At 42.3% G+C, this 25,858-nt stretch overlaps 1 protein-coding gene across 3 annotated transcripts in view; it reads left to right on the forward strand.

Moving 5' to 3' along the window:
• Window positions 1–25,858, forward strand: part of SIPA1L3 (signal induced proliferation associated 1 like 3) — a 3,185,962-nt gene that overhangs the window by 1,250,156 nt on the left and 1,909,948 nt on the right. For all 3 annotated transcript variants that reach the window (XM_044062280.1, XM_044062270.1, XM_044062288.1), the window contains exon 9: window positions 15,012–15,286. In XM_044062280.1, the coding sequence (XP_043918215.1) occupies window positions 15,012–15,286 (275 nt within the window). The remainder of the gene's footprint in view (window positions 1–15,011; window positions 15,287–25,858) is intronic.

Raw genomic sequence — 25,858 nt, forward strand, 5'->3', positions numbered from 1 at the left:
AACAGCTGTTTCCTATGCCAGCCAAGGTCTCCTGGCTAGTCTCCCTAGACTTAAAAGAAGCTTATCTGTACATCCCCATAAGGGAATCTTGCAGGAAATATCTACGTTTCAGGGCAGGCTCTGTGCACTTACTTCCCTTTGGCTTATCTACTGCTCCCAGGGTTTTCACAAAGTGCCTGGCTCCAGCCATTGCATACTGCAGGCAGAGAAATATTCAAATTTACCCATACTTGGACCTGATTCAGGCGGGCAGTCAGGAATTGCTACTTTAGCACCTGGCATTTGTAAAGAAACTTCTAACTTCTCTGGGGTACACCATCACTGAAAAGAAATCGCATCTGGTGCCCCGACAAAAGATTGTATTCCTGGGAGCAAGCTTGAACACAACTTCCCAGATGGAATTCCTCACCCCAGAAAAGCAGGTCTATTTGACAAACTACTTCAAACTAATGGCCACCAAAACCCAGCTATCTGCAAGAAAAATACTGCAAGCCCTAGGTTTCATGACCTCATGCATTCTACTAATTCCATATGCAAGACTGCATATGAGGAAACTTCAGTGGTACTTAAAAAGTCTCTGGTGTCAACATTCTCAGGACCTGGAAACACTGATTCCTATCATTCCTTGTCTAAAGGCAGAGTTCCTTTGGTGGGCAGAGGCTTGCAACCACAACAAGGGACTGTCTTTCACTCAACCTCTCGCTGCCCAAACCCTGACAACAGACTCATCAGACTATGCATGGGGAGCTCACATGGCAGGAAAATGCATTCAAGGCAAATGGAGACCAGGACAAATTCACCTGCATATCAATCAAAAAGAGATGTTGGTTGTACAGAATGCTCTGACAGCCTTCAAATACCTTATCCTTCCAGGGCAACTCTTGATAAAGACATACGACACCACAGTTATGTGGTACATAAGCAGGGGGGAACTCATTCCTACCCACTCTGCAGGTTAGCCTTGGCCCTGTCGAACACAGCCTTAAGCAACCAAGTGCACCTGCAAGCTCAATTCCTGCCAGGCAAACAAAATTCACTGGCAGATGACTTAAGCAGAAATCTACTGGACCCACACAAGTGGAAACTGGAACCCAACTCATTCAAATTTCTAACCCACAGGTGGGGGACACCAGAGGTGGACCTCTTTGCCTCCACCCAAAACCATCAACCGAGTAAATTTTGCACCAGAAATACTCACAGCCAAGCATGGACAGTGGGTGCCCTATCCTTTGCATGGGAAAATCTCTCAATTTATGTCTTTCCCACTTTGCCCCTCCTCTCAAAAGTAGTATTCAAGATCAAACAGGACAGAACAAGGACAATCTTTATTGCACCAGACTGGCCACGCCAGTACCGGTACCCACTCCTACACAGTCTGACAGCAGTGCCATGCTGGCTCCTACATCAGACCCCCCTCCCTGCTGTCCCAGCAGGAGGGACAGATTTTGCATCCTCAGCTGCAAACCCTGAACCTTGCAGCCTGTCTTATTCCCCGAATACTCCACCAGCAACCCTCAGCAAACAGGTGCTGGACATCATCCTTGAGGCCAGAAGGCCTAGTACTAGGAAATCCTATTCAGAAAAGTGGAAAAGATACTGTTCTTGGAGCCAGTCTCAAGGGGACAGGACACAGCCGTGCCCACCTTACCTCAAATCCTAGATTACCTAGCAGAGCTGCTCCACAAAAGCCTATCCTTCTAATAAGTTAAGATTCATGCCTCGGCCATCTCAGTTCATTACAGTACTGAGCCATCTCTCTTTTCTCACCCTCTGGTCAAGCAGTTCCTGAGAGGAGCTAACAATTTAAGACCCTGAGGAGAGCTCCCACCCCTGCCTGGGACCTTAACTTTGTACTAGAGAAGCTCACGCTTCCCCCTTTTGAGCCTGCTGCTACAGCAGAGTTAAAATTCCTCTGTTAGAAAACAGCCTTACTCTAACCATCACTTCAGCTAGAAGAGTGTCTGAGTTACAGGCACTAATGGCTGTGGAACCCTTCATTATTTTCCATCCTGACAGAGTTTCCTTCAGGACTAACCCATCATTTATACCCAAGGTGGTATCCAGTGTGGCTTTAAACCAATCCATCCATTTATCAACCTTTTTCCCTAATCCTCAGAATAAAGGGGAAAGGATCCTGCACTCCTTGGATGTACACAGACAGCTCAGGTTCTACCTCGACAGGACTAATCCTTTCAGAAAATCTAACCAGCTGCTAGTCGGCTTTGCTACAGGGGCAGAGGGCAAGGCTATTTCAAAGCAAACCATTTCCAAAAGGATAGCACACTGCATCCATTTCTGCTACAAACACCATGGAAAACCTACCCCACAGGGGATCAGAACTTATTCCACTAGGGCTACCTCAACCTCTACAGTATTTCTCAGGGGAGTCCCTACCAAGGGACATCCTGGAAGCTGCAAGCTGGAGTTCTGTACACTCCTTCACCAAGCATTACCACTTACCTGTCTTTTCTAAATCCAGAGCTGGATTTGCCACAGTAGTCTTACAAGGCCTGCTAGCCAGCCCTAATACTTCTTGATTGCCTCCCTAATACTTCTTGATTGCCTCCACCCTTCCTCAGCTTTGGGAATCAACCCACGTGTGATGACTGCAACAGTGAAACACGAAGAACATAGTACAGTTGTGTACACTTACCATAAATATAGATGTTCAAGTGTATTCACTGTTCCAGGTTACCCTCCCTCTAGCCCCCTGACTTTTCTATGCTTTCTACCTATCCTCTTTTTGCCCATATCTTATGTGTGTGGTATTTACTTTTTACTGGAGGTGTTCCATACCATGTAACCTTGTATATAATTGCTTCCCATTATGGGGGCTCCTGACATCTGGGGCAAGAAAAACTGATGTAATGGCTTTGGCTGCATGTTTTATACCCCTGACGACTTGATGTCATGGAAGAGACAACAGCATCCGATGCAGAAATCCCAAGACTCCCATATTCGGGACGAATGAGAGCTACCTGCAGGCAGATAACCCAAGTGTGATGACTGCAACAGTGAATACACTCAAACATCTACATTTATGGTAAGTGTACATAACTGTACTTTTCTGGGCTAGATTCCTCTGCCGCAACCGGTTCAGAGGCAGCATGGATCCAGTTTCTCATACGTCTCTGAGGCCATGCAAATGTCCACTTCAGATATTCATGGAGAAACTGTGCCTGATTATCACCAAAGGTCCTAAGTGGGTTCCTCAGATACTGGTTAGGGGCAAAGTCCTGACTACAGTTATTGAGTGTAAGCTGGCATTGGAGCCTTCTGCTTTTCATAAGGTGGGCATCCCTTTTGTTTAATGCTCTTATGGTCTTGAAGCCTCCTTAGTGGGTCACTGTCCTGGCTTCTCCTTTTTCTTCTTCCCCCCTCAAAAAGTTTAGGTATCAGGATTCCTTTGAAGAAGAAGAGGTTTCTGATGAGGAATGCCTGACTAATTTTACCCAGATTCTTTCCCCTTTGTATTGTGGTTCTGAGGAAGAGGAGTCTGCTAGTCATGAATTTCCTTTTGAGGAGATTTCTTTTGGGGATACCATTACCAGGTTGATGGAATTCTTTAAATGGGATTTTTCCCAAGTTTCTGAATTTCAGAGGCGATATTATGAACTCCTGTAAATGGAATCTCCTAGAACATCTGCTGTTCCTCCTGATGTTCTTTGTGTTTTACTGTTGCACTCATCGCATTTGGGTTATCTGCTTGCAGATAGCCCTCAGTCGGCCTGTTTGTCAAAGTCTTGGGTCTTGCGTCGGTTGCTGTTTCATCTTCCATGACATCGGGTAGTCAGGGGTATAAAGCATGCAGCCGATGCCATTACATCAGCCTTTCTTGCCGTCCGGTGCCCTAAGCAGAAGCAGTTCGCAAGTGTCAGTCGGCCGACTCCTGAAATTTTCGTTTTTGATCCGAAGTCTTCAACTATGCTAAGTACCCCATTCGGGATCCATTTTCTTGCTCTAAACCGATGTCAGTAAAAGTTAACAATTGTATTTCTTGTGGAAAATAAAATACCTCATAAAGATTTTCATTCGTACCGCATTCCTTGCTTAGGCCCAGACCACGATGTACCTCGCTGTCGGTTTTGTGCCTTATTCAAACCTCATAGTATTCGTTGTCGGTTCATTTTCACATCTAAATATTTTGGTACTCAGTTCAATTATCCAGAAATGGCTTCGGTAAGCCACCCGACTACCGATATTCCAAAAATCACAAAGATAAAGACAGAGACAGACCGCATAGGTCCAGAGCTACCGACGACGCTTCTCCTAAGCTAGTCACCAGTTCGGAGGTACTCAGTGAGGCACTTTCGCAGCCCCTGATACCCGCTACTTCAGATTGACAGGCCTCTACTGAGACCCATTCGGAGTCCGGTATGCCAGTAGATGCTTCTTCGACTGTGGAACCTGTGGATGTTTCTACCTTGGATGGGTCCAGAGCCGCTGTGCAGGCACCGGCTTCTGAGTGTGTATTCATGCCTACTGACTTGCATATTAAATAGACGCCATCTTCTTCTTCAAGGCCTAAAACTCGATCCATGCCTAGAAAACTGACTCCCAGACTGCATGTTCAGGCCCCTGTGCCTAAAAAGCAAATGATAAGAATGGCTGAAGACCTTATTACTCTAATCAGGGGAAGCCACCCTTCACCCTCTGAGACCTAGGACTGATTTTCCTTCTGATTCTTCTGATCAGGATTCTGAAATTTCTGTTTTCTCTGATGACCAGGAGTTGCCCTTATGTACCTGTGAGGATTGTGATGCAGAGGACTCCATTCTCTCTGCTTCCTCTCCAGAGGATTTCTCTTTTGGTGAAACCTTGCATACTCTTAGGGAGCATTTCTGCTGGGAAAGCCAGGATTACAATGACTCCAAAAAGAGGCTTAGGGAATTTTTACTCCTACCTCACCACAGGTCTTTAGCTATCCCTCCTGTACTGGACATTGTAGATGATGCCTTCTTGGAATCTAGCCTGGCCCCTGACACTTTACCTCCTGCTCCCAGAAAACCAGGTAGGTATTACAGGGTACCTGACTCTCTCAAGTTCCTCTTTAAAAATCCTACTGCTGATCCTGAGACCATTTCACAGGGACCCAAGGGCATTAAGGCTACTACTGTCAAAAACCCTACTCCCTCTGATAGAGAGTCCAGGGCCCTGGACAGATGGGGTAAGAAGGTATACACTTCTGCAACTTTGGCCATTGGGGCCTTAAACTGCCAGTTTCATATGTTAAAGTATCAGCAGCATATTATTGGATTTCTTAAACAGAAAATTAGGTTGATTCCTGTCTGTGCTGAAAATAAAGAATTACAGAATTTAATGCATTCTGCTGAATAAGTTGGAAAACATACTTTGCAATGTGGTTTTGATTCATTAGAGGCATCTTGCAGGGCTGCTGTCACTGGGCCTGTACATAGAAGGCATGCCTGGCTTAAGGAGCAATCTTTGCCAGATCATGTTAAAGCTAAATTACTGGATGCTGCCTTAAACCAACACCACCTGTTTGACAACAAAACAGAAGTAGTACTTAAAAAGATGGAGGAAAAAGTTTAATCTATGCAAACTGTTAAAGATTTCCTGCAAGTACAGCCTCCCAGATTTAGTAGGCATTGGCCCTCTAAGAATTGCTCCTTTCCTGCCTCTTCCAGGCCTTATCAGTCCAAACCCAGAACCAGCAGAATACCCAGGCTTCAGTCCCAAGGTACTCACAGGCCTAAGCAGTGGGGGCCTCCCACTTCCAAAGCTGGGAGTAATAAGACTCCCCCCTATGGTAAACTGTCTCAATGACTTAACTTTAAACCTTACAAGCCCTGCTCAACTTGACCGTTCCTTTAGGGGGAAAGATCGCCCTTCATGCAAAAAATTGGGAACTCATTACCCAAGACAAATGGGTTTTAAATATAGTTTCCCAAGGATACAGATTCCACTTCCACTCCTTACCAACCCCAAACGGTTGACCAGACCTACCCCCATATCAGTGGGCAGAGGCTCAAAAGCAAGTTCTCTCTCTTCTAAGCATCAGGGCTATTCTACCTGACCCAGAAGAAGAATGGGGGCAATGTTTCTACTCAAGACTTTTCCTGGTACCCAGACAAGACAATTCCTGACGTCCTATCCTGGACCTGTCTATCCTAAACATATTTTTGGTAATCCCAAAATTCAAAATGCTAACTCTTCATCAGCTGCTTCCCATGCTAGGCAAAAATGCCTGGTTGGCAACACCGGATTTAAAGGAAGCCTACCCTGCACATCCCAATAAGGGAATCTTCCAGAAGATACCTATGCTTCAGAGCAGGCTACATACACTATCAGTTCTCTGCACTGCTGTTTGGCTTATTTACTGTGCCTAGGGTATTCACAAATTGCCTAGCTCCAGTCATTGCATTTTGCAGGCAAAGAAATGTTCAGATATACCCATACCTGGATGATTGTCTAATTCAGGCAGAAAGCCAGGACATACTATTGAATCATCTGGCATTTGTAAAGAAATTACTATCTTCTCTGGGGTACACCATAATCGAAAAGAAATCACATCTTGTACCCTGCCAACAAATTGTATTCCTGGGAGCAAGCTTGAATACACCTTTCCAGATGGCTTACCTCATGCCAGAGAAACAAGTTCATTTGACAGCCTACTTCAAACTACTGGCCACAAAGACCCAGCTGTCTGCAAGGAAAATACTGCAAGCCCTGGGGTTCATGGTCTGTTGCATTCTACTAATTCCATATGCAAGACTGCATATGAGGAAACTACATTGATATCTAAAAAGCCTATGGTGTCAACATTCTCAGGACCTAGAATCAATGATTCCTATCATACCTTGTCTAAAGATAGAGTTCCTTTGGTGGGCAGAGGCCTTCCACCAAAACAAGGGACTGATATTCACTCTACCCCCTTCCACCCAAACCCTAACAACATATGCATCAGACTATGCATGGGGGGCTCACTTGGCAGGGCAGTGCATTCAGGGCAAATGGAACCCAAGTCAAATGCACGTGCATATCAATCAAAAAGAAATGTTAGCTATACAGAATGCTCTGACAGCCTTCAAGGACCACATTCTTCCAGGACAATTATTGGTAAAGACGGACAACACCACTGTTATGTGGTACATAAAAAAGCAGGGGGAAACCCACTCATACCCTCTCTGCAGACTAGCCATGGCTCTGTGGAACACAGCCTTGAGCTGCCAAATGCACCTATAAGCTCAATTCCTGCCAGACAACCTAAATACACTGGCAGACGACCTAAGCAGAAATGTCATCTCCACACGAGTGGAAACTGGAACCAAAGATGTTCAACATGTTGAGAAACAAATGGGGAGCCGAGAGATAGACCTGTTTGCCTCCCCTCAGAACTGCCAGTTGGACAAATTCTGCACAAGGACTCCCCACAAACAAGCTTGGAAAGTGGATGCCCTGTCCTTCACCTGGAAAAAACTTTCAGTTTATGCCTTTCCTCTCCAAAGTGCTACTGATGATCAAACAGGACAAACCAAGGACAATACTGATTGCACCAGACTGACCACACCAACACTGGTACCCCCTCTTGCGCAGTGTGTCACTGCTAGCACCATGGCACCTGCCTCAGACCCCTGCCCTGCTGACCCAGCAGGAGGGCCAGATTCTGCACCCACAGCTTCAAACCCTGAACCTTGTAGTGTGGCTAATTACCTGATCTCTCCGTTACCATCCCTCAGTAAGCAAGTGATGGATGTCATTCCAGAGGCAAGGAGGCCTAGTACTAGAAAATCCTATGCTGATAAATGGAAAAGATTCTGTTCCTGGAGCCAAACTCAGGGGATGGGCACAGCGGTGCCCAATTTACTGCATATTCTTCAATACTTAACTGAGATGCTTCACAAGGGCCTTTCTTTTTCTTCCATCAAAATTCATGCCTCGACCATTTTAGCATGTTACAATACAGAGCCACCCCTCTTCTCTCATCCACTGCTGAAGCAATTCCTCAGAGGGGCTAAAAACATAAGACCACCCAGGAGAGCCCCTACTCCAGCCTGGCACCTTAACTTTGTATTGGAAAAGCTCACTCTACCTCTCTTTGAGCCAGCTCCAAATGCAGAGTTGAAATTCCTTTCTTGGAAAACAGCCTTTCTTCTAGCCTTCACTTCAGCGACAAGATGAATTACAGGCCCTCATAGCAGTGGAGTCTTTCATCATCTTTCATGCAGACAGGGTGTCCCTCAGGACCAATCCTTCCTTTGTGCCCAAGGTGGTATCCAGTGTGGCTCTTAATCAGTCCGTTCATTTGCCAACCTTCTTTTCTAATCCACAGAACAAAGGAGAGCGAATACTGCACTCCTTGGACGTGCAGAGACCACTTAGATTTTACTTGGCCAGGACTAACCCTCTCAGAAAATCTGAACAGCTGCTGGTTGTATTTGCTACAGGGGCAGAGGGGAAGGCCATTTCAAAGCAAACCATTTCTAAGTGGATAGGCCATTGCTTTAATTTCTGCTATAAGCACAATTGAAAACCTACCCTACAGGGGATAAGACCACATTCCACCAGGGCTGCATCTACCTCTACAGCCTTTTTCAGAGGTGTCCCTACCAGGGACATCCTAGAAACTGCTACCTGGGGTTCTGTACATGCCTTCACCAGGAATTACCACTTGCCAATTTTTTTCTAAATCCAGAGCTGTCTTTGCCACTGCAGTCTTGCAAGGCCTTATAGCTGGTCCTAATGCTATCTGATTGCTTCCTCCCATCCTTAGCTTTGGGAATCTACCCAAATGTGATGACTGCAACAGTGAAACATGAAGAACATAGTACAGTTGTTTACACTTATCATAAATGTAGATGTTCGAGTGTATTCACTGTTGCAGTCTTGGTTACCCTCCCTCCAGCCCCCTGACTTCTATTGACTATACCTCTATTCTTGTTTACTATGCTTAAAGCTTTCTGGTGTATTTGCTTTTTGTTGGATGTGTAACCTTGTATATAATTGCTTCCCATTGTGGGGGCATCTGACATCTGGGGCAAGAAAAACTGATGTAATGGCATCGGCTGCATGCTTTACACCCCTGACTACCTGACATCATGGAAGATGAGACAGCAACCAACGCAGGACCCAAAACTTTGATAATCAGGCCGACTGAGGGCTACCTGCATGCAGATAACCCAAATGTGATGACTGCAACAGTGAATATATATTTATGGTAAGTGTACACAACTGTAATTTTTGGCTGCTTTATTGGCTGCCTTTTCTTCTGACTCTCAGCACCTTGCTCCTAAAGAAGAAGAAAAAAAACAGGTTTTTATAAAGTGCCTGATTACTGAAAATTCCTTTATAGATATCCATCTGCTGAGTCTTCTGTGGTTTCCGTGACATCTGATAAGCCTTCTAAATCACTGCCTTCTACCAAACTTTTTCCTTCTGATAAAGGCAACAGGACTGTGGAAAGACTCGGCAAAAAGGTTTATACGTCAGCCAACCTAGCCTTTTGGGCTGTTAATTATCAGACTTGTATAACCAGATATGTTTTGGCTCTTCTTTCTCAGGCTTGTCAAGTTACTTCTGACCTTCCTGATTCCGAGGAAAAGACTTCTGCCTTGTCTCTGTTAGGAGCTTCTTCCCAGATAGCTTGCCATTCCATTAAATGTAGTTGTGATGCAGCAGGTGTCTATATTAGGCCGTCAAAACATCAAAAGAGAGACTGCTCTTACACTGACGCAGAGTACCTGAAACTACTAAATCTCAAATTGCCAGAACAGCGTTTTTTTTCCCAGGGAAAAAAATCGCTGGCCATTGTCGGGAGTTTGCCATTTCCTCCACTGTAGTATGATCCCATAGTAGGTATATTTAAGTAGGGGAGGTGGGGTAGCAAAGCCCTCCAACATCGGGGATGTGTGATGGGTGAAGTCCCCATACTTTATTTTGTCTGTCGATTTTTTTTTTTTTTTTGGCCCACTTTTTTTCCCCCTGAAAAAAATATGCTGTGCTGGCCGTTCGAGGTTTAGTAGTTTTGGGGATTCTGTGTCAGTATAAGAGCGTTCGCTCTTTTGAAGTTTCGATGTCATGACATAGACCCTGCAGCAGATACTTCTTCTAGGGCTGCTGCTTCTTGCTCTCTGTTGATATATTCCTGGCTATGGCTTCATCCTCTGCCTGATGATATTAAGGCTAAGTTGAAGGATCCTCCTCTGGACAACAAATGTTTGTTTGGTGCTGCTGCAACTGATTTGTTCAAGCCCCTGCAGGAGAAGGCAAGGAGTTACAGGACCTGAAACATATTTTTGTTTCCCCTGTGCCAGAGTTCCTGAGAAACTATTCTAATAAGCTGGCCTTTGTTAGAAGGCAGTCTTGTCCTTCTCCTGAAGGCAAGAAGGATGATAGGAGGGCTCCTGCCCACTAAGTCTCCACAGTCCCCTCCTACTCAGAAGCCTTCCTTTCCTGATAAACCAGGTACTTTTTTCAAGGGTTTGGATACTAGTTCTATTCTTGAGGCAGCTGTCTAGTCTTCAGTGTATAGCTTTACCAAGCATTACAAGTTGGAAGTCATATCCAGGGCTAGAGCTTGTTTTGCTAGGGCCATTATTCATGGGTTCCTAGAAGACTTGTTGCCCTTCCTCCTCCCTGTCTTCTTCCTAGGCTTTTGCACTCTCCCTCATGTTAGGAATTCTGCAACAGTGAAATGTAAAGACATAGTGCAGTTGTGTAAAATATTAGCATGACAGTAGATGTCCTTCTCTTTACTGTTGCAGTATTTGCTCCCTCCCTCCTCTGCCCTGGTCATTTGTCCCTCTGGATATGTATGTTACCCTCTAGTATCCTAGGGCTGTATTCCTCCTAGGGCACCCAGGATGATATGTCCGGACATCATCTTTGTGCCCTGTGCTTCCCGTGGGGTGCATATGTTTGACATATGGTGTATCAATAACAAACTAAAGGCTTTGGTATACTGGCTGGATGTCGGGCCGCCCTTGTTAGGAGATCTCTCATGATAGGAATACTGCAACAAAGAAGAGAAGGACACCTACTGTTTTGGTAAGATATTACACAACTGCACTTTCCCTGCTGAAAGCTGATTATTACTCCCAGAAGTTTGTTAAGCTCCATAACAGCATTTATTGATTGAATACAAATACATGACAGTGTAATCCTCCTCCTTTGCCCGCAGCCCTTTACTACCACAAATCTACCATTATCTTTTTCCCCTCTTCTATTACTATTGGAGTTCCTCTAGCAGTTAATATGAGCATTCTCCTTTTTTTTTCCCCTGATATTTTGCTAAATATTTGTCTTTATCAAATGCACATGCTCAATTCTTTCCAAATGTGTCCGCTGTAGCTTTGCTATTTGCAGTCTGCATTTCTTAGTACAGTTCAATGTTCCTTCCTTTTTGTTTGTACCTGAGAGACTATTGGTGTTCTAGAATAATATGGATACTATAGCCATTATGATAAGTTACTATTCTCACCTGGTATATATGACAGCTTTTTTAAATGTTTGTATCCAGCTTTCTTATTACATGTACCCACTAATGTCTGGCAGGTTTATCTTTTATACAGTTGTTTTTTGTCATCTCAGTCTGAACCTAAGTCACATTTTTACAAGACTTTTTGTGTTAATGAAAACCCTCAAAAAAATGAAGCCCCCAATCACTCCCATGACTTATTAGTTTAAAATAAACACACAAAACTATGTACATCTTCAAATAATGGTGTTTAACTCTCCAGATAAGAACAATTGTCCCAAATCAGCAGCTGTTCGCACAGGCATTGTCCAACCTAAAATTAATGTTATCCATGCTACAGCTTGTGCTCCTACTTCCACTAACGCTGTCTTTTTTATGTTTATTCCTCTCCCAGATGTGAAAAGCAGGTTGTATGCTTTAAGAAAACATGAACTTTTACAGTTAAAAAAAGTGCTCTGGCTTTATTTCCTACCCATGTAAGTAATCTTGTCTCATTGGAAACATAAGAATGAAATGTACAGCTTGGCCTCAGCTACAGACTTCTAGGCTCACACTGAACATTATTTGCTAATGCTAAACATTTCATTACATTCAGCATTCTCTTATTTACTTGCTGACACACACCCAAAAAAACTTATTAGATTAAGCCAAAGGCCTTAATCCAGACATCCATTTATGCAAAAGAAAGATAAAAAAGCATATTAGATGAAGCCAAGGGCCTTAATCATGAACATTTACCTATGCAAAAGAAATAAAAAATGTATCAGCTCTACATATATAATAGTCAGTGCAATTTTACACCCCATCCCCTGCCTCACTAACCTAGGATTACAGCATATTGACTTAAACATCCTTTAATCAAGTATTTCTTCTCTTTTTATATTGCAATGCCTACATTTCTTGAAACTAAAAAAGAAATAGAGACACTTGTTTACTTTAGAATCTTTATCACATACAGCAGTGACTGAACATGCTTTACTGTATAACATACAATTTATATCATGAAATGTTAATAAAATTAATGTTTTTTTCTCAGACACTCTGTCTCCAATTTTTATTACTTTGCCCATCTGCTACAGTTTTGTTGTGATCAACTCTTATTGCTAGTATGATTGCATGTTTGCTAATACAGGTCTTGGCTGTTTTCTCATGGTCAGGTTTAGCACGTGCATACAGTGTGCCCTTTCAATTAACAAATCTCCTGCTGTTGAATACCCCTCTTTTTTTCAACCTCTGATTTTTGCAGGTTTATCAGTTCATATGAATACCTGTGAAGTCTTCTTCCATTTTTCCAGCCTCTTTTAGTTTGAGTTGATATACTTTTTCAATGTTTTATTTATTTTAATCAGCTCTAAGCACATTTGATTTATTTTCCCCCTCTAGATTACTAGAAGGCATGTCTTGCACCAAAGTTTGAACTTGAACTGCTTTTTGCTGAACAGCTGCAAGATTATTCCTAGTCAGTGTTTTCTGTTCACCCTTTCTTGTTGATTTTCTGTCAGGCTAAGTTTCCCATTTCTGGCATCCAGGTAGTGTACTTGCTAGACAGTAACTGAATTTTGTAAAACTGGCAGAGTTATTGATCCTTCTCAATTTCTGTTTTTTATAATAGGAGAGCTGAAATTAAGCTTTTGATCAGTGTGTAGCTATCTTGGAAGTCTGACCATACTGTTTTTTTATAGAAGCTGTTGTTCTGCCTTTTTTCTGTTCATGGATAAGGCGAGTCTTGTGTGATGGGGCACTAGATTGGAGGAGGTTCAGTCCCAACTATTTAGGCATCTCTCTTGATAAGGCTGTTTCTGCTTCATTGTGGTGAAACATTCATTTGGAGATTTTGAACTTCGTGTTTGAGAGTTGTGCCTGACTACTGTAAAAGAACCCTTTGACTAATGCATTGATGTTTATCTGGGTTTGTTCTCCCCTCATCCTGACTTAGTCTCCTCCAGGAGGTGAAAGGGAGGTGGGTTCCCATGCCAGCCCATTTGGGATTTCTTCAATTCCATGGACCCCTCTTCTCCTTCTGTGAGTTGAGGATTTTTACCCTATGCAGGTGTTTTTTATGGCTGTTAATAGAGGATGGGATCTATAGAAAAGTATAGAATCCTACACTGTTTGGGTTGTGTGATGATCTGGGACTGAATGGTTTCTGGACCCAGGAAATGAGTGTGGATTTTTGATCTTCGTGATGGAGAAAGAATTTGGGCTTTCTGGTCCAGTGCATGTTTTGCTTGTTGGACTGCTCAGGGTCTAGTTCACTTTTGCTGGTACTAGCTGCCTGTTTCAGGTTTGCTCACCACGACCTTTCTTGCATGCAGTGCTACATTCCCATGAATTTTTCAGTGCTTGACATCAGGGGTCAGGCCTTTTAGCTAGGCGTTCCTAGTCCTTAAGCTTTTTCATGGTCTTAGTGTAATTCTTTCTCTTTCTACATGGGTTGTTTGACTGCTTGGAGTTCTTCCTAATTCAGGGATCCACCAAGAATGGTACTTGATGTTAGACATAAAAGATGTGGTCTTAATGTATTGGCTGATCAAAAAAGATTATCATTCTTGATGACTGAGGGGGTACACACTTTCTTTCGGAGGCAGTTTAAACTTTGATGCTGGATTCCTTATATGTTTAAGTGTATAGTTTTTTAACTTACAGCAGTGATGGTACAGATCTTTAGTATGTCTTCTGATTTTGATTTGCATTTGGATGCTCACGCATAGCAAGAGGCCTACTCACGGATATATCGGACAAATATTCTTATGTAGTCTATTCGCAATGTCATGGAGGGAGTCATCTAGAGTGCATGTCTATCCTTCGCACTGGAACAGAAAAAAAGATGTGGTGTTGATGAGAGAACCCTGTTTGCAATTGTAAGAATTTACAAGTTATTTATGCTGTGTTTTGTAAAGAAAGCTGGATGTGCATTTTATTGATAACTGTGCTGTTTACATAAAAACATCACTTTGTGTAAAAATTATTATAAAGATAACACTTGGGGTTTAATTCCATAGGATGGCATGCAAGAGCAGAATTTGTGAAGCAGGTTGAGATGCCTACAACTAGAAGAAAATCTCTACACAGTTGGGTTATTGTTTGCATCTTAAGTGGTTTACTGTTAGCTGCCAAGTACTCCTGAAGTTAGAAATGGATTACAACTGTTTTTATAATTTAAATTAGTAGTAGGAAAGTTACCCAAGTGATCTGTGTACCATGCATTTGTGTGAATGTCTGTGTGCATTTAGCCTTACTGTGGGAAAATGCAACAAGTCTAGACAAACCATATGGTATGAGATGTGACTAACAGTCATTGTGGTGTGGAACTTACCCCAAGTCATGTCATAAATTGACAAATTTGACATGTTTTCCTTGGTTTTCTTCATTATGTAGCACTGCATTTGTTGACTAACACAGATTGGTTAAAGTCATAGGTTATGAATTCCAGTAGGAATAGCTCCCTGTGATTTCTTGTGTCGCATCTCTCTAGTTAAAACATTCTTTTTACAGGAATGATGATCTTTTATTTGGTCCTAAACTGTGCTTTCAAACCATGTTGTCAGTATGAAATGTTTACTTTTTTTTTAAGGTAACAACAAAAGGCTGTGAAACTGTTGATATGACCTTGAGAAGAAATGGACTGGGTCAGCTTGGATTCCATGTGAAGTATGATGGGACAGTTGCAGAAGTAGAAGAGTATGGCTTTGCTTGGCAAGCAGGACTGCGGCAGGGAAGCAGGCTTGTAGAAATATGCAAGGTTGCAGTGGCAACACTAAATCATGATCAAATGATTGATCTGCTGCGTACCTCTGTTACAGTAAAGGTAGTCATTGTACCTCCTTTTGAAGATGGAACACCACGCAGGTAACATTTGCAATATTTGGGTTTTATGACTTCATGTTTGCAAATTCATGGTACTTCTGCCATATGTGGAAACATTTGTATGTATTTCAGTAGGACAGACTTTGCTGATAATGTGATAGCTCATCATTCTAATGAGAGTTTTATTAAAATAAATGCTGTACTGAGCCACCTAGTAACTGAATGATAGGTGGTGTGAATTTTCATGATGACACTCTTGATAGGGAGAAGTCTTGTTACCATTATTGTCATAAAGTTATGTGATACTTTGTCTTGCGCATACTTTTCTTTCATGGTGTACCGTCATAGCTGAGAGAATGGATCCAATTGCAGACAGTATCTAACTGAACCAATGGTCTTCTGTCTCTGGTTGTATTAAAGGAATAGAGGAATAATCAGAAGGGTAGTGGTGGCATTTTTACATGTAATGTTAGTGGTGGCATTTTACATGTAGTATTGTAGGTTCGGCCTTTGCACATCTACATAATCTAAGAACCGAATCCTTTCCCCGTTTTATTTTGTCATGCAAATCTTCCTAAATTGCTTGTCACTTTATGCAGAACTGGGACATGTACAATCCTGTCTTTGTCTTTTGCAAAATGCAGTTCCCCTATAGCTTGTATGGGTGGTTTATTACTCAAAGTAGACTAATTAATGTCCAGTTTCAAATACCTAGAAGGATAGATGGTTTGAGTTTGATTAGTACTCATGCTGGAGGAGCTGACAGGGGAGGGATAGGGGTTGGTGTACATCCCACTATAGGAGTGATGGCTCTGGGGTTGACCACAGGCATATTGGGCATGGGGTATGAGTCTGCCAAAGCAAACATAGCAGTTTAGCTTTACATAGCAGGTATATCGGCATGCTCCCCTTCAGGAGCAGAACACAGAAGTCATCACATAGCACCTGCTGGCCAACAAGTGTTGTAAAAGAAAAAAATCCTGACTTCCTGCAAGGTGGTGAGCCAAAGTCCATAACGCTTGCCTCCTCTGGCAGGTGTCCTTTAATCCTGAGAAGTTGAAGAGACCAAACACATTAGTGGGAAAATAGGACTTGATGATAATAGGGGTATTAGGGTTAAAAAAGAGCATTTAAAATGTGAACTTTAATTACAAAGCACTAGCTTTTCTGAGTCAGTTTTACTGCATTTGAAAGGTTTGTTGAGCTGATTTTTTTCTTTTGACCAGAGAGAGACTTTCTTGCTCTTTAGAAGGTATTCACGAGTCTGAGGTTTATTTAGTTGTGCTGGACTCCAGTTATTTTAACTCTGCAGGAAAACTTTTACATTGGTCAGTAACTTACTTTTCACAGTATGTGTTGGAAGGTCTCTTCCTGCGATAGCTTGAGGTAACATGACATTTTAGTTATTTTTATTTCTTGATTTGTTTAGATTGCTTAGCAGGTTGATGAGGTGGACCATTAGGACACCTTTTTTATTCATGACCTCTCTTTAGTACAGAGAGAGAGAAATCTTTCAAAATTATACTAAAATCCAAAAAGGACACAAGCAGAGGATGCTTTTACAAAATTTTCAAATGTAAGACGTTTCGCTGAACACTAGTGTAACAAAAAGTAGTAGAATGAGTTATTTCTTTAACTCTAGCATTCATTTCTAGCAACCCTTAAAAAGAGAGGAGCTTTCAGCACTCTCGGCACTAAATTTTTCTTAGTATCCTGGGTCTTTGGTGGATTTAGGGACCCTAGACCCTCTGCCTCTCTCTTATTTTGAAAGTTTCTTCCAGTTATGCTGAGTTTGCATCTCTTTCACTAACGTTCTACTACTTAGTTCTGTTTTTTTCCTTTCGTATGTATCATTTCATTCACTTGTACCCATTAAGCCCAGTTATGTAACTAAACCTCTTTTCTATTGCCATTTCCTGCAACCCTTTCAGCTGTTTCTTGTAGGATAGTTCGCAGAAGCACTTCACCAACTATGCTGCTGCTCTTGTAACCCTTCTAGACTAACACTGTTTGTTTTTGAAGTGTGATATCCAGCCCTGTATGCATTGCTCCAGGTGGGTGTCATTGACGCTATTAAAATTGTGTGCCTCTTCTTAGTGGTGATATTCCTAGCAAAACCATCAGTAATCTACCTGCTCTATGTATGCAACTCTTGAAATTTGTGGCTTTCAGATCATTGGTTGCCACTCTGTTCTTCATTGTTTCACTTATGACATTGTTCATTTTGTATTCAGGTCCCAAATTTCTCTTTCCATGTGCATAGTTTTTATTTATTATTTTTATTGTGTGTGTATCATGGGTGAATGAAACATGAACATTATCGGGCCAAATGTAAAAAAAAAATTGATAAGAGAGCTTGCATTATAAAAAAATCAGTAAAGATAATGAAAAAAGTGGATGGGGAGAAATGATGTGGTTTCAGTAATCTTGGTGAAATAAATAGAGGTATACGGATTCCTTGGAATTGGTTCTTTTTTCTTGTGGTGCCAACTGTTTGATCAGATATTAGTAAAAGAAAAGTATAACATATATGTTTTTGATCACATGGAGCAATAATATGTTTGTGGGTTAGCGAAGGGATGCTAATGCATCTGTTTCCATGAAAAATATACCGTGGATATAAAACATGTACACACCCCTGTTAAAATGCCAGGATGTTCATCGTGTTTCACTGTTGCAGTCAATACTCTTGGGGGTTATCCTGCTGGCAGGCGACCCCCAGTCGGCCAGAATTCCAAAGTCTAGGTCCGGCGTCGGTTGCTGTCGCCTCTTCCCTGACGTCAGTGCACCAGGGGTATAAAAGATGCAGCCGACGCCATTTTCTTCAGTTGTTCTTGCCGCATGGTGCCTGAAGCAAAAGCAGTTCACAAGTGCCGGTCGGCCGACTCCTGAGATTTTCGTAGACGAATTTCAGATCTGAAGTCTTCATTAAAGCTAAGTACCCAGTTGGGGAAACTTTTTTCTTGCTCCAGACCGATGTCAGAAAAAATTAACAATTGTATTTCTTGTGGGAAGCAAATACCTCATAAGTATTATCACTCTTACTGTATTCCTTGCCTAGGCCCTGATCATAACGTTGCTAGCTGTCGTTTTTGTGCTAGATTCAACAAGCGCACTATTAAGCATCGCTTTGATTTTGCTTCTCATTACTTTGGCCGAAAATTCAATTCCATAATGCCGTCGGAACAACCGACGACCGGAGTTTCAAAAAAACGCAAGGAAAAAGAGAAGGACAGGCATCTGCGATCCAAAACCAACGACGAGGCTTCCGCTAAGCCAGTCGCAAGTTCGCCGGTTCTCAGCGAGGCGCTTTCACAGCCCCTGACACCTACTACCTCAGAGCCACAGGCCACTGATGACTCTCACGTGGAGCCAGCTAGGCCTCTGGATACTCAAGGTATTGGACACTCGGAAATATTTCCCTCAGATGGGTCCGGAGTCACTGAGCAGCCATCGGCTTCCGAGTTATATGTAAAGCCTACTTCAGCTTCAAAAGCAAAGACTACAGCAGCTTTAAAGACAAAGAAACAAGTACAGTATTCTTCAGAACAGACTTCCATGCCTAAAAAACAGATGCTCAAAATGGCCAAAGACCTCATTACCTTGATCAGGGGTTCCCATCCCCCTCCTAACAAAAGGCCTAGGCAAGAGACAGACTATGACTCTTCAGATCAGGTTTCTATTTCCTCTGATTCCTCTTCTGTACAGGAATACTCTCTTCCTCCCTATGAGGATTCTGATGCTGAAGAATCCATTCCTTCAGCCTCTCCTCCTGAGGATTTTTCTTTTGGAGAAACGCTGCATACCATGAGGAATCACTTCCACTGGGAGAGCCAAGATTATTCAGAATCAAAGAAAAGGCTCAGAGATTTTCTTTTACTTCCTCAGCACAGGCCCCTTGCTATTCCCCCTGTGCTAGATATTGTAGATGATGTTTTCTCAGAGTCCGGCCTTTCTCCAGATACCTTACCTCCAGCCCCTGTTAAGCCAGACAGATATTACAGGGTTCCTGATTCTCATAAATTTCTTTATAAAAACCCTTCTGCTGACCCAGAAACTATTTCTCAGGGTCCCAAGGGGGTTAAAGCCGCTACTGCTAAAAACCCTGTTTCTTCTGACAGGGACTCAAGGGCACTAGACAGATGGGGAAAAAAGGTTTACACCTCTGCTACTTTGGCTGTAAGGGCTTTAAATTGTCAATTTCATATGATTAAATATCAGCAATACTTAATGTCACTGTTGAAACAGAAAATGTTGACTAATTCTGATTGTACAGAAAATAAGGAAATACAGAATTTATTGCATGCAACTGAACAAGTGGGAAAGCATACATTGCAATGTGGTTTTGATTCTCTGGAGGCCTCCTGCAGGGCCGCAGTTACGGGTTCTGTCATTAGGAGGCACGCTTGGTTAAAGGAACAAAATCTGCTTGATCATGTTAAAGCAAAATTATTAGATGCTCCATTACAGCATGATACTTTATTTGGTGTTAATGCAGAGGTTTTGAAGAAAATGAAGGACAAAGCGAAATCTATGCAAACAGTAAAGGATTTCTTACAGGTTCATCCATCAAAATTTAGCAGGAACTGGCCTACAAAGAATTGGTCCTTTCCAGTGTCGGACAGGCCACAAAGAGGCAGATACAGACATCCCAGAGGCAGATCCAAGCCCCAGGGCTCATACAGGCCAAAACATTGGGGTGCTTCGACCTCCAAAACTGGAGAAGACAAAGCACAGCCATACAGGAAACAGTCCCAATGACTTGCCTCTGCCAGCACCAAGCACCTACCTTCTTGCAGCCCCTAGGAAGAAAACTAGCACTTTTCTCTCAAAATTGGCACAAGATCACCCAGGACAAATGGGTATTGAATATAGTGTCCCAGGGCTACAGGTTCCACTTTCACACCCTGCCAAAGGCAAAAGGTATGCCAAACCTGCCACACAATCAATGGGCAGAGGCACAAAAACAAGTTTCGAGCCTTATGCAAATCAGGGCCATTCATCAAGTACCACAGCAAGAGCAGGGACAAGGATTTTACTCAAGACTTTTCTTAGTCCCCAGAAAGGACAAAACGTGGAGACCAATATTGGACCTGTCTGTTCTAAACACGTTTCTGGACGTTCCAAAATTCAAAATGTTAACTCTGCAGCAGCTTCTGCCCATGCTGGGCAAGAAGGCTTGGCTTGTAACTTTGGACTTAAAAGAGGCATACCTGCATATACCAATCAGATAATCTTGCAGAAGATTCCTCAGATTCATAGCTGGCTCAATGCACTACCCATTCTGTGCGCTGCCCTTTGACTTATCTACTGTGCCCAGGGTCTTCACAAAATGCCTGGCTCCAGTAATTGCATTTTGCAGACAAAGAGGAATTCTAATTTATCCCTACTTGGACGACTGCCTTATACAAGCAGAGAACAAGGACACTCTACTAAAGCATCTGGTGTTCGTAAAAAGATTATTAATTTGCCTAGGGTACACAATAAACGAAAATAAATCAAAACTAGTACCCTCTCAAGAGATAATATTCCTGGGTGCAAGCTTAAATACAACTGCCCAGATGGCTTATCTCACGCCAGACAAAGACAACTAACTTCTTACTTCAAAATGTTGCTAACAATGACCCAGTTATCTGCAAGAAAACTTCTGCAGGCTTTGGGCTTCATGGCATCCTGCATACTGCTAATTCCATATGCCAGACTGCATATGAGGAAACTTCAATGGTACCTAAAAAGTGTCTGGACTCAACATTGTCAAAACCTGGAAACATTAATTACTCTCATTCCTTGCCTGCAACAGGAGTTTCGATGGTGGGCTCATGCCTGTCACCTCAACAAGGGACAGCCTTTCACTCTACCCACAGCCAGGCAGACAATAACAACAGATGCATCGGACTATGCCTGGGGAGCACACATGGCAGGAATATGTATTCAGGGCACATGGCCCACAAGCCAAATGCATCTACATATCAATCAAAAAGAGATGCTAGCTGTTCAGAATACTTCAAGGATTTACTCCATCCAGGACAACGACTGATAAGGACGGACAATACTACAGTCATGTGGTACATAAGCAAGGAGGCACACATTCCTACCTCCTCTGCAGACAAGCCATGACTTTATGGAACACAGCATTGACTTATCAAGTACACCTACAAGCACAATTCCTGCCAGGAAAGAACAATACTCTGGCAGATGAACTAAGCAGAAACCTTACAGATCCCCACAAATGGAAACTGGATCCACTAGTCTTCAGCATGATAACAAAGGAATGCGGATGCCCAGACATAGCTCTATTTGCCTCCCCTCACAACTGCCAACTACAGAAATTCTGCACAAGGACTTATCACAAGCAAGCATGGAAAGTGGATGCTGTATCATTCAGCTGGAAAAGTCTAACAGTATATGCCTTTCCTCCTCTGCCTCTCCTCCCCAAGGTACTCCTAAAGGTCAGACAAGAGAAGCCAAGAATGATCCTGATTGCCCCAGACTGGCCACACCAGCACTGGTACCCAATCCTAAAAGGCCCAGCCTGGACACTGCCTCTTATCCCTCATTTACTGACCCAGCGAAACAATCAGATTCTGCACAGCCAACTCAGGACCCTAAATCTGGCAGCATGGCGGATAATGTAACCATTCAAAACACTCCTCTCTCTAAAGCAGTGATGGATGTTATTTTGGAGGCCAGGAGGTCCAGTACCAGAAAATCTTATGCAGACAAGTGGAAAAGATTCTGTGCTTGAAACCAGGCACAAGGATTTGACACATCTGTACCTAATATTCCTCAGATTTTATAATACCTAACTGAGATGCTGAACAAAGGCCTATCCTTTTCATCAATTAAAATTCATGCCTCAGCCATTTCAGCTCATTACAATATGGAACCTCCTATTTTTTCCCATCCATTGATAAGGCAGTACCTCAGAGGAGCCAAAAGCATAAGACCTCCAAGGAGAGCCCCAATACATGCATGGGACCTCAATTATGTCTTGGAAAAACTCACACTGCCGCCTTTTGAGCCAGCCAGTACAGCTGATATAAAGTTTTTATCTTGGAAAACAGCTCTGCTCCTAGCAATAACATCTGCAAGACGAGTTTCAGAGTTACAGGCACTCATGGCTGTGGAACATTTCATCATTTTCCACCCAGACAGGGTTTCTCTAAGAACGAACCCTACAGTTATGCCTAAGGTAGTGTCCAGTGTGGCCCTGAACCAAACTATTCATCTACCTACCTTTTATCCAAACCCGCAGAATAAGGGTGAGAGACTTCTGCATTCTTTGGACATACACAGACAACTACGCTTCTACTTGGACAGAACTAAAGCTTTCAGAAAAACTGAGCAACTTCTAGTGGCATATGCTGCAGCATCTCAAGGAAAGGCCATCTCAAAACAGACTATTTCAAAATGGATAGGCCACTGCATTCGTTTCTGCTACTCACAACATGGCAAATCAGTGCCCAAGACCATTAGTCCTCATTCTACCAGGGCAGCAGCCACTTCAGCAGCCTTTCTCAGAGGAGTACCAACCAAAGACATTTTAGAGGATGCAACTTGGAGTTCAGTGCACACTTTTACAAAACACTACCATTTACCTCTCTACTCTAAATCCAGAGCAGGCTTCGCCACAGTAGTTTTGCAAGGCCTTATAGCCTCTCCTAATCCTCTTTAGGACCAGCCACCCAGCCTTAGCTTTGGGATTCAACCCAAGAGTAATGACTGCAACAGTGAAACACGATGAACATAGTACAGTTATGTACCTACCATAAATGTAGATGTTTGAGTGTATTCACTGTTGCAGTCCAGGTTACCCACCCTCCATCCCCTCTTTCCTGGGACTTAACTATACTTAAAAGGAGAAAACGTAGCTGGATACTGCTGTTGTGTTAAAAACGATTTTATTCCATAAAACCAAACAATCCAAGACTTGATGAGCGCTTTCGGGTTCTACCCTTCATCAGATAAATACATCACTTCCTGAATTTATTTTTAAAAAACAGTCTAGCCAATCACATTCAATAAAAAACCCGCCTTTTACTAAGGGTGGGTTTAAGGGGGACAACATCATTTAGCCCTGGATTTCTGTGTGCTGTTAACTCCAGGATCCATTTGGACTCAGCCAATTCAGTGTTTAATTTAATGTCTCCCCCCCTACTATTTAAATTCACATTCACAATAACCCTAAATTTAAAACTATGAGTAGGAAACTCTTTAATATGTCTATACAACGCATTGCGTTCGTCACCATTCCTAATGTTGGACATATGTTGAAGGATCCTGTCCTTCAACATCTGATTGGTCTTACCAACATAGTAACTACGGCATAAACAACATTCCGCAATATAAACCAAATTGGTGGTCCTACAAGTCGCCCTTCCCTTAAATGAATACAGTTTATTGTTGTTGGGGTGTCGAAATTCTACTCCTTTCTTAATAAGGCCACAGCTTTGCAGGTCCCACAAGCAAAAGTTCCCACCTTTTCCATGATCCTCAAATTACCTGATGCTTTCTTCTCCTTGCACAACATATCCTTCAGGTTTTTGTTCCTTTTATATATGAACTGGGGATAAATTCCTACCATATCCCTTAGGCTTTCATCACTCACTATGATGTTCCAATTTTTTCGTATAATATCACATATCCCTTTCGCATCACTCCCATAGGTTAATGCCATCTTGCGATGATTGGGTCTAGTTGTATCAATAGCTCTATTATGTGTAGTATTACTTACTTTTAACCAAGGCTTATATTTAGTATGTCTATGCACTTTATTCTTTTCCATGACCTCAGCAACCATTTTCCCATTGTAGCCTCTATTGGTGAGACACATACCCAAATGGCTCAATTCCTCCTCAAATTGTAGATCGTCTCTACTTAGCCTGGAAATCCTCCCAACTTGGCCCTGTACTATGTTGGGAAAGATGTGCCTCGGGTGCATGCTGTCATACGACAGCAAGGTATTCCTCCAGCACTCTTTCCTAAACAACCTGGAAGAAAAGCCATCCCTATTTTGCATCAAACACACATCTAAGAAGTCTATGGCCTCTTTAGAGGTTTGGACACTAAACCTAAAAAAGCTAGTGGTGGTATGTAGATAGTCTATGAATAGACTCAGCTCTTCCTCTGTTCCCTTCCACAAGATGAAAACATCATCGACAAAACGCAGATATAGGAATAACTGTTCTTTCCACAAATGATCACAAAAAACAAATAACTTCTCCCAATGGGAAAGTACAAGGTTCGCATAGGTATTGGCACAGGGGGTGCCCATGGCTATCCCCTGTGCTTGCCTATATATACCATCAATCCCTTGGAAGATGTTGTTCTCCAACACCAGAGTCAATAACTCAACCACTAGTTCTATCCTATTGTGTGTGAGTTCTAATGTTGTAAGTAACGTCTTTATAGCCTGTAAGCCATATTCATTGTTGATCACAGTAAACAAATTGTTTACATCCAGGGTCACCATCAAGTAATCACCCAATAACTGTTCTTTTTTGATGCCTCCAATTATGGTAAGAAAGTGCCCTGTGTCCACCAATATATGTTCCATCAAGGCTACATATGGTTTAAGAGAAACTTCTAACCATATGGAAATATTTTCCGTGACCCATCCCCTACCCGAAACTATCGGTCTAAGGGGTGGGTCAATTAGGCTCTTATGCACCTTGGGCAGTGCTTTGAAAATAGGTGTTATCGGTTTTTCAATATACAAAAATTCTAGCTGCTGTTGTGTAACTAATAACCTATGACTCAAACAATGCAGTTTACAGTGAACTCTATCTGTAATCCTTTTAACATCAATGGGATTAATTATGTGATAGGTCGCCGTATCTGACAACAACAACTTTAACTTTTTGGCATACCAGTCTGAATCTAAAATTACAACCGAGCCTCCCTTATCAGCCATCTTGATTGTAATATCCATGTAGCCACATAAGTTAACCAAGGCTGACCTTTGTTCTTGTGTTAAATTATAATATTTATCCCTGTCACTCTGTTGAAAATACTCTAGTAAGTCATAATCACATTGATTTATAAATAATTGTAGAGCCGGTGTTAAAGCTGGTACAAATGCACTGGGTTTTCTCAGATTGAGTTGCGAAGTGTCACTATGACCAAATAGTTTGCCCAACATCAAATTACGACAATAACACATGATGTCTAGTAAAACCTCTTGATAGTTACACATTTTACTGGGGATAAACGATAAACCTTTGTTTAATACTGCCAACTCATACTGAGTTAAGTGACGTGAAGATAGATTAACAACAATATTATCACCCTTAGTAAAAGGCGGGTTTTTTATTGAATGTGATTGGCTAGACTGTTTTTTAAAAATAAATTCAGGAAGTGATGTATTTATCTGATGAAGGGTAGAACCCGAAAGCGCTCATCAAGTCTTGGATTGTTTGGTTTTATGGAATAAAATCGTTTTTAACACAACAGCAGTATCCAGCTACGTTTTTTCCTTTTACTTTTGGACTGTTTTGTGCGTATAGCTGGTTTTGGCAGAGCAACGACTCTTGTGCTTTGGACTTAACTATACTTCTCTATCTTATACAACCTATGTGGTGTATTTGCTTGTAGATGAAGGAAATGTCTATTTAC

Source organism: Protopterus annectens, chromosome 1.part0 (assembly GCF_019279795.1).
Source record: "Protopterus annectens isolate FY-2018-M chromosome 1.part0, PAN1.0, whole genome shotgun sequence".
Classification (NCBI taxonomy): domain Eukaryota; kingdom Metazoa; phylum Chordata; order Ceratodontiformes; family Protopteridae; genus Protopterus; species Protopterus annectens.